The sequence below is a fragment of the Lichenostomus cassidix genome, chromosome 14 (assembly GCF_008360975.1).
Source record: "Lichenostomus cassidix isolate B80296 chromosome 14, HeHo_3.0, whole genome shotgun sequence".
Classification (NCBI taxonomy): Eukaryota; Metazoa; Chordata; class Aves; order Passeriformes; family Meliphagidae; genus Lichenostomus; species Lichenostomus cassidix.
Genome location: NC_139495.1, coordinates 6,881,910 through 6,894,380, shown reverse-complemented (window position 1 = coordinate 6,894,380; position 12,471 = coordinate 6,881,910). Strand labels below are relative to the sequence as shown.

The window sequence follows — 12,471 nt, the reverse complement described above, 5'->3', positions numbered from 1 at the left end:
TGCCGAGGGGAGGGGACGCTCCGCTCCCCGCCGCGGGCCTTCGCTACGGGCCCCTGCCCGCCCGTCCCCGCCTCCCGGGCCGAAGGTTCCCCTGCTGGGTTTGTCCCTCCGGTTCATGCTTTATCGCTCCGCGCTCAAAGAGCGGCCATAAACGCTGGCCCGGCCCCCGGAGCCGCCCACGGTGAGGCGGGCGGGCCCCGCCGGCCGGAGCGGAGGGGATCCCGGCGCCCGGCATGTGGCGGGGCGGGCGGGCTGCGGCCCTGCGGGAGCCGCCGCCCGCCATCGAGTTCCCTGAGGAGAGCCCGGAGCCGCGCTTTGACGGTAAGCGGGGCCGGAGGCAGCCCTGTGGGCTAGCGGGGAAGTTGCCCCTTTTCCCGGGCTGCGGTGGGGAGCGAAGAAGGGTAGAACCGCTGTCTTCCTCCTGCCGTCCTTCCCCCCGCTCTGAGGCAGCGGCGCCGCGGGCTGATGCAAGAGCGGGCAGGCCCTGGGTAGCGCCCTGCCCTGAGGCCGCCGGTGAGCTCCCCTGCCTCGGGCACTGGCGCCTCGGCCTCCCCGGGCAGCTGCTTCCCGTGTACATGAGCGAAAATTAATTAGGTTCCTCGTTAGCGTCTTAAGCCACTCGCTCAGAGGCAGCTCGGCGGGTGCCTCTTTGTGAGCCGGGGCTGTGTTGGAGCTGTGCGAGTTGGACGTTGTTGTGATGTTTAGGTCGATAGGTGTGCACTGAGCCCTAAGTTCTTTCGTCTGACTGTCGTCTTGCAGAATCGGACGTGCCGGCGGAGCTGCGAGTTGCGAATGGGTCGCAAAAATTTGTGAAGTTCACTTCGACCATCCAAAACCAGCTGCTGCTTGTGTCCCTGCTGGAGCATCTCTGCCACATGTACACGCACAACCCTGTGCACTCCAGGTGTTTGTTCCGAAGTTAGTAAGAGGAGTTCTTTCCTGTGTATTAAACTGCCTTACAGCAATAGGTACCAGACCCCTCTGTGCAGACTTACAGTGTAATATCAATACAAAGCTGTAGGTTTGATCCCTCCGGGACAAGAGTAATGCTGTGAAGAGGATGAATACCTTGAATAAACTAAATTGGCAATGACAACTTGTCTTATTTTTGAAAACAGTAACAGAATATTGCTGTAGATATAAGGATCAGACAGTTCTGTTCTGGCTAGATCATGTGAGTTGCATCATGAGAAGGGCAGCAGGGTAAATTATGTAACTGTAAAATGTGAGGTAAAAATGCAGGTAGAAGAGGAATTTAATAAAATATTTATCAAGAAATAGCTGTAGTATAGTCTTCACTAAGTCTTTCAAAATAGTATTCTGTGAAAATCGGAGTAAATACCTTTATACATCGTTTATTTCGCCATAAAGTCTTTTGATGTCATTCAGGGAGTTTGCATGTTTAAGTGTGAAGTGTTACTTTTAAAATATCTTTTTGGTATGTGACTTATCGTGGATATTTTGTTCATTTAGACACTTTATACATATACTTAGTGCATTTAAGAAACAATATCCAAGGGTTTTGTCCTTACTATACATGATTGTAGAAAATAAAATCTAATGTGTTGTTCATAGCTAAAATTTATGCTACTTATAGCATCACAATTGCCTCTATCTCCAGCATTTATTAGGGTTTTTTTTGCCACAGTTGCTTTACTCCAACAGAGAAAGACGAGGTGCTTGGGGAGGTGGTGGAAGGGATTGACTTCATTCTTTATTATGAGTATGTGCACAGGTGTGTGGGTTTGGATAGCAATTAGAAAGTATTGACATTACCACTTTGGATTATAAATGCATCCTCATAATTGTGAACCTGCTTTGAATTTTTCTTTTCACTGATCAAAATAAGTCTAAAAGTAAAATGTAAGCAAATGGGTGGATGTTTGTGTAGTTCGTCTGCTGAGGTGCAAAGAAGAGGAGATGCATTTGTGACCCTGAAGGGCATGGCAAGTAACTGTATTATGCAAAGGGATTCCCATAGAGCAGCTCTAGTTTGGATTTAATTAGTTTTTATTGCTAAGGGTGTGGGAACATCATTAGAGTAAGAGGGACTGTTCATTTTTGCAGACGTGTTGTCTTCAAAATAAGATTTCTTGTTTAAAACTGTTTACATGTTCTTATTGGCTGGCTTTATTTAATGTTTCTCTGAGCTTTCTCTGTTCCTTTGTGCAGTTCTTCGTCAGGCTTTCACACGAACAGGGTTGCTCTCTCCTTTCGCCTTCTGTGATGAATTTAGTACTGTAAGACTGCAGCACAACAGAGCCATTACTGAACTCATGAAAGCAGCTAATCAACAAATACTTAATGGGGTAAGATTTGTTACATGTCTTCAGCAACTTCTACAGTAAGGAGCTTTTGTCTGGGTTTTTTTTTTTTTAATATTGGATTGGGTCTTTTTAATAATTACACAAAATAACTTCTTAGCTATTTGGGATGGCATGCTCTGGTTCTATAGGTGCAAACCAGTTTCTGGTTTCATTGATATTTTGTACCTTATTAAGTAATAAAACAAGTTAAAATGTTTATAAACAAAGTCAAGATGTTTTAGGTGTTGCTACAGCTTTTTTTTGACAATGGACAGACATCCATTTTCAACTTTAAACTGTTGGTTATGTTAACAGCCTCATATTTACATTAGTGGGGCGGGTGTATTTTGTGTATTTGTGCTTCAGGCTGAATCAGACCTGTTCACTTATCTCACTGCTTGAACTAAGCTAGTTAATTTTGTTTTAAGCACATTTTAGAGCCCTCATTTTATCCTGTTTGCCAGCAGAACTCTAAAAGGCCAGTAATCTCTCCAGCAGAGAGATGTTAGCAGATTATCAGTGGGATAATAATACTTTAATTTTGTGAAACTCTCTGCAGCATGAAAATGGCTGTCAGTAGCCTCATTTTCTTCTAAGAAGGAGGTTGCAGGTTTTTTTTATTAAGCTGTCCATATCAGTGGCACAGTAGACCTGTTGTTCTTTTTATATGGCATATTTTTATATTGGATTTTATTGTTTCATAGGAACTTGATAATGGAGAGTCTCGTACTGTTGGGTATGTATTCAAAGCATGTAGAAATACTAAATTAACTCTTTGCCTAAAGTTCTGTGCTCCACTCTGAATTTAATTTATACTGCATTTCATATTTGGGCTCTGAAACATAAGAAAAAAAAAAGTTTAAATTTCTCCCAGTTCTCAAAATGATGTGTTGAAAATTTGTTCTTCAGTAGAAAGAACTCTTACATTCAGTACCACTGTTCAGGGAAACAAGATTTATCAGGCATCAGTGTAAAAGAAACAATTTGAATACTTCTGTTAAAACTTAGTATGGATTTGTAGCACATGTGCATGCTCTTGCAGTCTGCTGATTTTTAGTATTTGCTGAAACTCAGGCTGGTACAGTATGGTAATGTCAAAGTACTTTCTTCTTTTCATAACATGAATAGTGTTTTTAGAATGTGTACAGCTTTATCTTGCTTGTAAGTTGTGATTTAGTTTAATTCAGCCTAACTTTTTTTGATTAGGGAAAAAGAAGTTCTCTTTGAAGCACAGACTTCACGATACTTGAATGAGTTTGAAGAGGTTGCAAGGCTAGGAAAAGGAGGATATGGCCAAGTATACAAGGTATTCTTTACCTCACATTTAAAACTAATCTGTTTATATCTAGTTTTTCTTTGGAATTTGGAGTTACTGTTTTGGCTCTACTGCCTTTTTTTTTTTTTTTAATAGAAGATGTGCAAATCTGTACCTTAGAAGAAAGTTGGTGTTTCATTTCAGAATCTGCTCAGCTGTGATTAGTTTTCTGTTTGTCAGAAACAGGACATATCAGATGTTTTACTTTGTGCATTTTGACCCTTTTAAAGTGAATGAAAACTCCTTATTTTACGTGTGAAGTATAGTGTTACATTGACTTTGAGCAGCCTCAGAATTGATTGATCTGCACACCCAATGCTTTAGTTGTGGTTGCTTGAAAAAAATGAGCCTCAATATGAACATGAAGTCCCCAAGCCAGTGTTGAAATGTATTCAGTACTTGTAGTGTATGGCCAGCCCAAGGTTCCCCGTGAGGTATGTGCCATGTGGAAATGACAAGTGAGGTCTCACATATTTGTTGAGGACCTGTTTAAGCAGTTATCAGGACCTGTCAGTATCCCTGTCTTAGACAGCAGGGCCCTAATCTCAGTTGCATTCTCTGATAGAGGTGATACTCCATGTGAATGGGGTGCAAAAAAAAAATTTTAGAAAATAGTGGGTTCTAAAGGATTTAATTAATCTAAACACATTAGCATCTAATTTTCTCCTATTGCAATTGTTTTCAGGTCAGAAACAAGTTAGATGGTCAGTTCTATGCTATTAAAAAAATAAAAATTAAGAAGGCTACAAGAAGAGATTGCATGAAGGTATTCTTCCTGTGTTTTGTCCCTGTTTTAACTCCTTGTTGACTGTAGCTTATTCTGTTCTAATTTATTAATGTAATTAATATTTCCCAAAACATTAAAAATATTAATATAATTTTTAGTGCATTTTAGTTTCTAAATGTTTGACTCTATCAATACCTAGTAGAAAAAAGTAAATGAGAGGTATTTAAGTCCATTAAAAGAACCATAGTAATTATTTGAATTTAATCATCTCTGCAATCATGAAAATCAATTTGTTTTAAAGCTTTCAAATTTTCTCTGTTACTGTCTCTGTAAGAAACTTATTTTTTGTTATCTTACGTGTTTACTAAGCACTCCATATAAAGGATTGTCACACTGGGGTTTTTTTGGTCTTTTTAGGTGCTCCGAGAAGTCAAAGTGCTTGCTGGGCTGCAGCATCCCAATATTGTAGGCTATCACACTGCTTGGATGGAACAAGTTCAAACAGTACATCCAAAAGGAAAGTACAGCTCACTGTGTAATTCTTGCCTGCATCTTACAATCTCTATACCCTTATTTGGAGGAGAGTATTACTTCTCTGATAAAATAACTATTTTTTCCCCTCCTTAAAAGAATTGAAAGAAAGGGAAGCTAGAGGTGAACACCAGGTCCCTCTGTGCACTCAATCCCTCCTTACCAAATGACTTACCTGTTATGTAATGATGAATTTGGAACTGTGGAAGTATTAGCTTTGCTTCTGGTAGTATGTGAGGAGGATTTTAAAGTTGTGTGAAGGTCAGTGGACTGCAATGAAAACCTTTTAATGCAAGAAGTAGTGAGTTGACAAGGAGAATTGAATGAGGGGAATGAAATGCTTCAGATATTGGGGAGAAAGGAATGAATAGGAGGTAAAACCCACAAATTTGCCACCATGTTTGAAGTCTCAGAGATGTAGCAACACTAGAATAAGCCTCCCAGTATGCTTCTCTTTGTATCCGGAAAAGTGCAGAGAAAAAGTAAAAGGACCTGGAAATAAATACTTTTAATGACACCCCCCAAGAAAACCTCTTATTTTGCTTTTCGTACTAGACTTCTTAAATTTGATGTATTGTGTTTCAAAGGTCTGCACTGACAAAGCAATTGGATATTTTTGTGTATTAGCTACTGTCCACAAGTGTTGAGAATTGATCTATTTTTGTGTTCATTTTACACCTTCTTCTTGCACCCTTTTTTCTCTTCAGTTTCTTTGTTCTCAGCTCATTCCACACTCTGTCCTTTGGTCCCTTTGTAACCCTAATCCATTGGTCCCTTTCTAGTCCTTTCCCAGAATGCCTTTAGGAGTTAAATCTTTTGATCCTCTCTTAGTGGGAGGTTTGGTTATGCTCTGTATAACTTTATTGCTTTCCAAGTCACTGGCTTGATGCTCAGCCAGCCATAAGCACAAAAGAAGGTGCATAAATGCACAGGACAGAGTAAAACAGGCAAAACTTTTTAATAAATGATCAAGAGAATCTTGAGGGATGCAATTGTTTAATGCTGGGGGTCCTTCACAAGTATTTAATGGTGATAATGTAAGTACATAATGAGATCTATAGGTAGGTTCTGTGGTACTTAATATTTTCCCTTGTCTTACATGATTGGTATTTTATATTTGCTTCTGTGTGCTAAAACAGCTTTTTCATATAAAAATGCAATTTTGATGACTATTATTTCCAAAATATCAAGTGTCTTCAAAACAGCAGCAGTGTTCTGTGAAGGGTGGTGCTCTGTGGGGCTGCTTCTTTAACTGTGTTATCTATACATTACACGTTGTAAACCCTTAATTTGAACAGGCTGACTTCAAGGTGTAGTCTAAGGAAATATTTAAGAGAGCCCAGTACAACTCTTTTAGTGACTTGGTACAATGTATATTTTCTTTAAAGAAAAATGAAATACATATTATGGTAGCTTCTTAGTAGACTTTAAGGGGCATCTTTTGCAGCAGCAGAAATAGAAGTAATCTAGAGCTATCCACAGGTAACAAGTTAAATTCAGTAAGGTGCTGTAGTTTAAATGCTAATTTTTAGTAAAAATGTGCATGCATTCTATGTTTTATAAAATACCATATTTATCTTTTAAACCAACAGGTAAAACAATAATGGAGTTGCAGCCGTTGGCTTTGGAGCAAGAGAGTAGCAAGTGAGTATTACAAATCTTGGTGGCAACATATAATTGGCTTTAACTTCAGGTGTGTATCTGAGATGTTGCTCTCTGGGACAGCTGTCCAAACTCCCTGCTGGGAGAAAGTCTTAAAACAGCTGGAGCCTGCACTGACAATTATGTAATCCTGGAGTTTTATGTGGGGAAGGAGCAGAACTCTTACTTTGGAGTGCTGTTTGCAACTGGGGGGAAAAAAATCAGTATGGTGTGTCATAAATAGATAGTATGAAACTGTGTACTTATTTGGATTTCTCTCCCTTTATTATTTTCAGTGAACAGTGTTACATCCAGGGTGTGGAAAGTGATAGTTCAATTATCTTTGCTGACCTTACCTCACAAGAAAAGAAGTCCTGTGACAATACCAGTCTTAAAAATATGGGTAGAGAATCCGTGCAGAATATGGATGTAAGGAGTGACTTTACAAACAGCAATAGCAAAGAGCGTGAGAAACCAAATAAATGTGAATTATCCACAGAACTACGAGAAGACTTTGTAAATAATGTCAACAGTTTATCACCTGATGGGGAAAATCATTCAACACAGGGACCTCACTCCAGTCAGGATCAAGATGCTAGCACTGAAAGTCAGTCCTGCTCTGAAAGCAAGTCTGGCTCTGAAGAATGCTCCAAGAATGAGGTAGCACTCTGTGGAGAGTATGAGGTAAATACAGTTCTCTTTAAATATCTTTAGCTGCTGACTGATTTTATGATGGTTTTAAAGTAGACAGAGGAAAGGAATGATTTACCACAGTAAATTTGAAAGAATGAAATGACTGCAAGTAGAGCCAAAAGTTCAGACAATCTTTACCTAAATGGGTAACATCATTACAAGGAAACTGACCAGAGGAGCTGGGAAAACGCAGCATTTGTGAGAAAGTTTCCATGTGCTAGGCATCTTGAATCCTTTCAAAGTACTGCATGAATAAAAAGTGCTATTGCTGCACAAAATGGCCCCATCAAACTTGAAAATCTTTAGCTTTCAGTAATGATGGCTAAAGCAGCTGTTATTGATGAAAGTGTCTTGGTATGTCATGTGGTGCCCATACAGTGTGGGAGTACATGGGGAAAAAGATAAAAGCAGATTTGAGCAGGGAATCACTTGTGCTTCAAAAACCTTGTTGTCACTTACGCCATACCACTGATATGTTTTGCAAAGCACAGCCAGCTCTGGAATGCTTGAAGCTTTTGCTATCACTTGGAGTTCTCTCATGCAACAAACCCAGTTTTAAGGGTGTCTGCTTGAGTTGTCCAGGTTATCAGACAAAATGGTACATTATCAGAAACTGAGCTACATATTCACGGTAATAAACCAAACAGTTGGACTCAAAGGTCTTTCCCAACCTAATCAATTCTGTGATTCCATAAAATTCCATATCAATAGGTTGATTTTACTTTGCTATTTTATATTAATTAAGCTGGAATAATCCTCTGTTTAGTATGTCTAGAAGGTTTCAAACTCTAATTTGAATATGAAAATATGTATTGGACAGTTTTGTTAGCATTTATCATATAGCAATTGCTAAAATTTGAGAAACAAGCAAAAAACTGCCCAAAACTAGATAGCATTGTTGCATCTGCTTCTTGAATGCAGTAGATTACTAATATTATACTTGACATCCTTTTGGTGCCTGTTTTTGGAGGGGTTTTTTGTTTAACAAATTTCACTTTTGTTTGCTTTAAAGAAAACAACTAAGGAAATACTATTCATATTACAGTGGCAAAATTATGGACCATTATTTTTCTGTTAGGTGGAGTATCATTTGATGCTTCATATACAAATGCAGTTGTGTGAAATATCCTTGTGGGATTGGATTGTTGACCGTAATAAAAGATGCAACAAGCGATCAGAGGACACTTCTAGTAAGATTCATCACTGTCTTATTTGTTGTAAAGCAAATAATAATTTCTTTTTGTAATTTGAAGTCCGGTTGTCTAGTTTTGCTTCAGCAGCTTCATTAAATACAGATCTTCTTTAAATTTTTTATTCACTTAATCAAGTAGCAGCTTGTATTGAATTTTTGTATGATAGATGTTGGTAAAAGAATTGAAATGCCTGAGTTTTGGACAGCTCTTCAGAAAAGAATGACTGAATGCCTGAGGCGTAGTTGTTACCAGGGGAGATCAGTGTCTGGGCAATACTCCTAATTTGGAGTAGAGTTTTTTATTGACAGAATCTGATTCTGCTCAGAAAACTGGTTAAAGGCTAATCTATCTGCTCTGGAAAATACAAATGTATCATTTGATCCAGACAGGTTACAACAAACTTAACAGTTTGTTCTCAAGAGTCAAAAATCCCATGCAGGCTAATTTGTAATAGGTTAAAGAATGTAACATTGACTTCTTCTGAGTGACCACTGGGGCTCCCATGGCCTCATACCAAGCAGTCATCAGTAACTGCTGACATTTGGAAGAACAAGTCTAATGCTCTTAAAGCATTAGAGACGTCTGGTTGTATAAAAGCAGCATATGCGTATCAGACTGTAAAACAAACTGTGTGATTAATGCTTTATCTTGGTTTTAATCACTGTTAAGGTAAATCTGTACTTCTCTTCATTCATGGAGTCAGGTTTACCAGCAAATTGTCAGCTGACTTCCACTAATCTCTCCTGTAATAATAATATTTTAGCTTATGCAAGCTAAAAGATAACATTCCTGGTCAGGAAATGACAGAATTACTATGGCATTTGACCTTTCAAAACACTGTTTTCACACATTATCTTGGAAAAGGTGGATACTGTCATAGGTTAGAAATGAAGAAAGAGAAATCCAAATGTGAATAAATTGTGTGTTTAAATGGACAAGATATGGGTCATTAGAGGAGGAAGATAGTGTCATTTATTAAAATAGTAATGTGGAAAATGGTCCGAACAAGGAGATGCTAAGTTTAATTAGGACAGCTACAGCCAGAGGAGATTGAGGAATTTCAGAGGGGAGCACAACAGCATGTCATTAATATATTAGTATGATTTTATCTAGAACTGTATTTTTCATGCTAGTTTGGTACTTACATGAAAGTAAAGGGTTTGTTAAATTCATAATCAAATAACTGTCTGATGGGGTTTGGAAGAATCTTTGCAGGAGGGCATATGTTTGTGTTCCCTGAACTTTCCTCTTTGGTATTTTGATGTTGGTGACCTTTTGCTGATCCAAAATTACTATCTTGGGAGAAGCATGGGGAAATCCATATTTAAAATATGCTCATTCTGTTAAAAATTCATTCCACAACACAAATAAGCATTCAACAAGACATAGCACCAAAAACTTACATAACTCAGTAAAACTAGCTGAAATAATTTAAATTGTCTTAAGGTCCATATCATCTCGTGGATGTTCACTGGACAATGAAAATTTTCAAGGAGGTAGTAGAAGGAGTTTGCTATATCCACAGCATGGGAGTGATGCATCGAGACATTAAAGTAAGTCCATCAAATTATTACTTGAGGTTGAAGAAAACAAAGACAATTTATATTATGGGAGAACGAAAGCAACTTCATAGTTGCATTTGAGAGGAGCTGGGCTCTTAAGAATTTAGTTGTTACATATAGAAAAATACATTATCTCTTCTACAGCAGGACCACACTTTCTTTTAAATTTGATATGCATTGAAGAAAGAAAAATGGAGATTGCCCATCTCTTTTTAAACTATTCATGCCACCTGAGCAAGTTGGCTTTTTTTCCTAGATACATAATGCTTGCATTTCTTTTCCTTAGTGGTCCTAAAACCTATATATATAATTTTTTTGGCTTCTTTTTTTTGGCTTCTTTTCGTAGCAACTTCCCAGAACCTAGTAGCATATTGCAGCTGTGCTTATCATATAGAAAAGTATATTTGGGTTTGCACTATGTCTAGCCCAATGATATTTAGTCATCCTTCCTGCTACATCAGTTGGTCAAATTTACTGTCTACTCTTGCCTGTTCCTGTTTACTGTTCTGCAAATTTCCCAGTTTCTGTTGGTGGAAAAACAAGTACTTCATCTTTCCACTAAATCTTGGGAGTTTTCTGTTTTTCTTTTCTTCCTTTTTTTCTAGATCTTTATTCTAGGTATGTGATCTTCCAGCCCAAATGGCGTTGCTAACATGTCAGTAACAGCAATGACTTTTTTTCTCACTGCTCAAAAATGTTAAATAATTATGCCTGTGAAACACTGGATTTTACAGACTTTGAAACAGCTGAAATGTCTTAATTCTTTATATAGACATATTTTTAAGTTGTATTCTGTCTTTTTTTGCAGCCTAGAAATATCTTTCTACATGGATCAGATAATCAGGTAAAAATAGGTGACTTTGGATTAGCCTGCAAAGACCTTCTTTATGATGATGCTGAGCAGTGGGTTCAGACAGAAAGGATAAATGGTAAGAGGAGAAAGTTTAATGGGTTTCAGTGTTTAGTTTCTATGGTATAAAATAATTAAATACTAAACTGTTAATTGTAAGGGTAACAACACTATCTAATTGCCTTTCAAAGGACTGACACATACTTCAGGAGTGGGGACTTGCCTCTATGCCTCACCAGAACAACTGCAGGGATCTCACTATGATTTCAAGGTAGAGGACTTTGGGTTTGTTTTTTCTTTTAACACATGACAGATAATAGGAATAAATCATCTTTGAATAGACAAATAAATATTTGGTAAATACATAAATATTCCTCCTACTGTTACTCCTGATGTTTTTGTTGAAACATGGATTTCAACTTTGCTTTCTTGTTCACTATTAAAATTTTATATCATGTTGATAATTTATATAGATTGGAATTTGTATTCCTTTAGTAGTGTAATGATACTCTTAATTTCATTGTTGTGAAATGTTTTCATAGTCATGATTTTATGAGAAAAAGGAGCCTACTAAGTTAAAATAGCAGTTATCCCAGAAGTTTCTCTTCACCCCATTTACAGTCAGACATGTACAGCATGGGTGTTATCCTGCTAGAACTCTTCCACCCCTTTGGAACAGAAATGGAAAGAACAGAAGTTCTTACACATTTAAGGACTGGCCAAATTCCTCACACTTTCCACAAGAAATGGCCTACTCAGGCCAAGTACGTGAAACTCCTCACCAGCGAGAGAGCTACAGAACGCCCAACAGCAGCTCAGCTGCGGGACAGTGAACTCTTCCACACCACAGACCAGGTAAGTTATGCCAGTAACCCCATATAAAGTATAACCCCTTTTAAGTATAAAGGAACACAAAAAGAAAATGCCTTTTGTATCCCTGCCTGCATTACAATTTATTTAGCTTTGGACTTCAGAGGAATGTCTGATTAAGACTCTTTTTCTGATTACAGTATTTAGGCCACTGTATTATTTCTGGTGTCTTTGCAATGAGATAGCTGGTCATTAACTATAGATAACTTTCTGAAGACTGTACAGTTGTGAGGAATTTTTATAGGTCAGAAAAGCTTTCTAAGCTTTCTGTCATATCTGCAGTCTTTTAATCATTTTTCTTTTCCATGCCGCACTGCTTTGTGGATTAAGTTGTAGTATCAAGTCTCCAGAATAGCTGAGTGCTGCTGCATGTGTCTGTAGTGCATTGCAAACACAATTCAAATAGGTCAGTAAGGCTTTATCCTTGCTTAGCTATAAATGAAGTAAACCGACTCTCATTTCCAGGTTATTTCTAACCTCCAACAGAAGGTGAGACAGCAAGAAGAAGAAATAGAGAAGTTGAGGCAGACAATAAGACTGCTCTCTGAAGAGCAAGATGAACAAACGAGACTAGGCTCTCCTGTTTAACTACAGGACAAACTAACCTCTACTGTATTTTGTTATATAAAATGTTCCTTTTTTTACATAAAATATTTCAATGCATTTTCATTTTGTTGTCTGTTCTTAAAAGGTATTGATCCTTCTGCCTTCGTCAAAGGCTCCTGAGAAAGGAATCATGTTGCGCTGGAAAAATTAACAGCACAGCTTGTATTTACATAGGAT

General features: G+C 38.1%; 1 protein-coding gene across 1 annotated transcript; it reads left to right on the top strand.

The window, feature by feature from the left end:
- Position 1: 1 nt before the first annotated feature.
- On the top strand, positions 2-12,357 carry EIF2AK1 (eukaryotic translation initiation factor 2 alpha kinase 1). The gene is made up of 15 exons (XM_085074665.1): positions 2-321; positions 760-918; positions 2,173-2,309; positions 3,011-3,042; positions 3,513-3,612; positions 4,307-4,387; positions 4,766-4,866; positions 6,473-6,523; positions 6,817-7,204; positions 8,292-8,403; positions 9,853-9,959; positions 10,777-10,897; positions 11,010-11,089; positions 11,440-11,673; positions 12,154-12,357. The coding sequence occupies exons 1-15, from the start codon at positions 234-236 to the stop codon at positions 12,274-12,276; spliced, it is 1,914 nt and encodes a 637-aa protein (XP_084930791.1). The 5' UTR covers positions 2-233; the 3' UTR covers positions 12,277-12,357.
- The last annotated feature ends 114 nt before the right edge of the window (positions 12,358-12,471 follow it).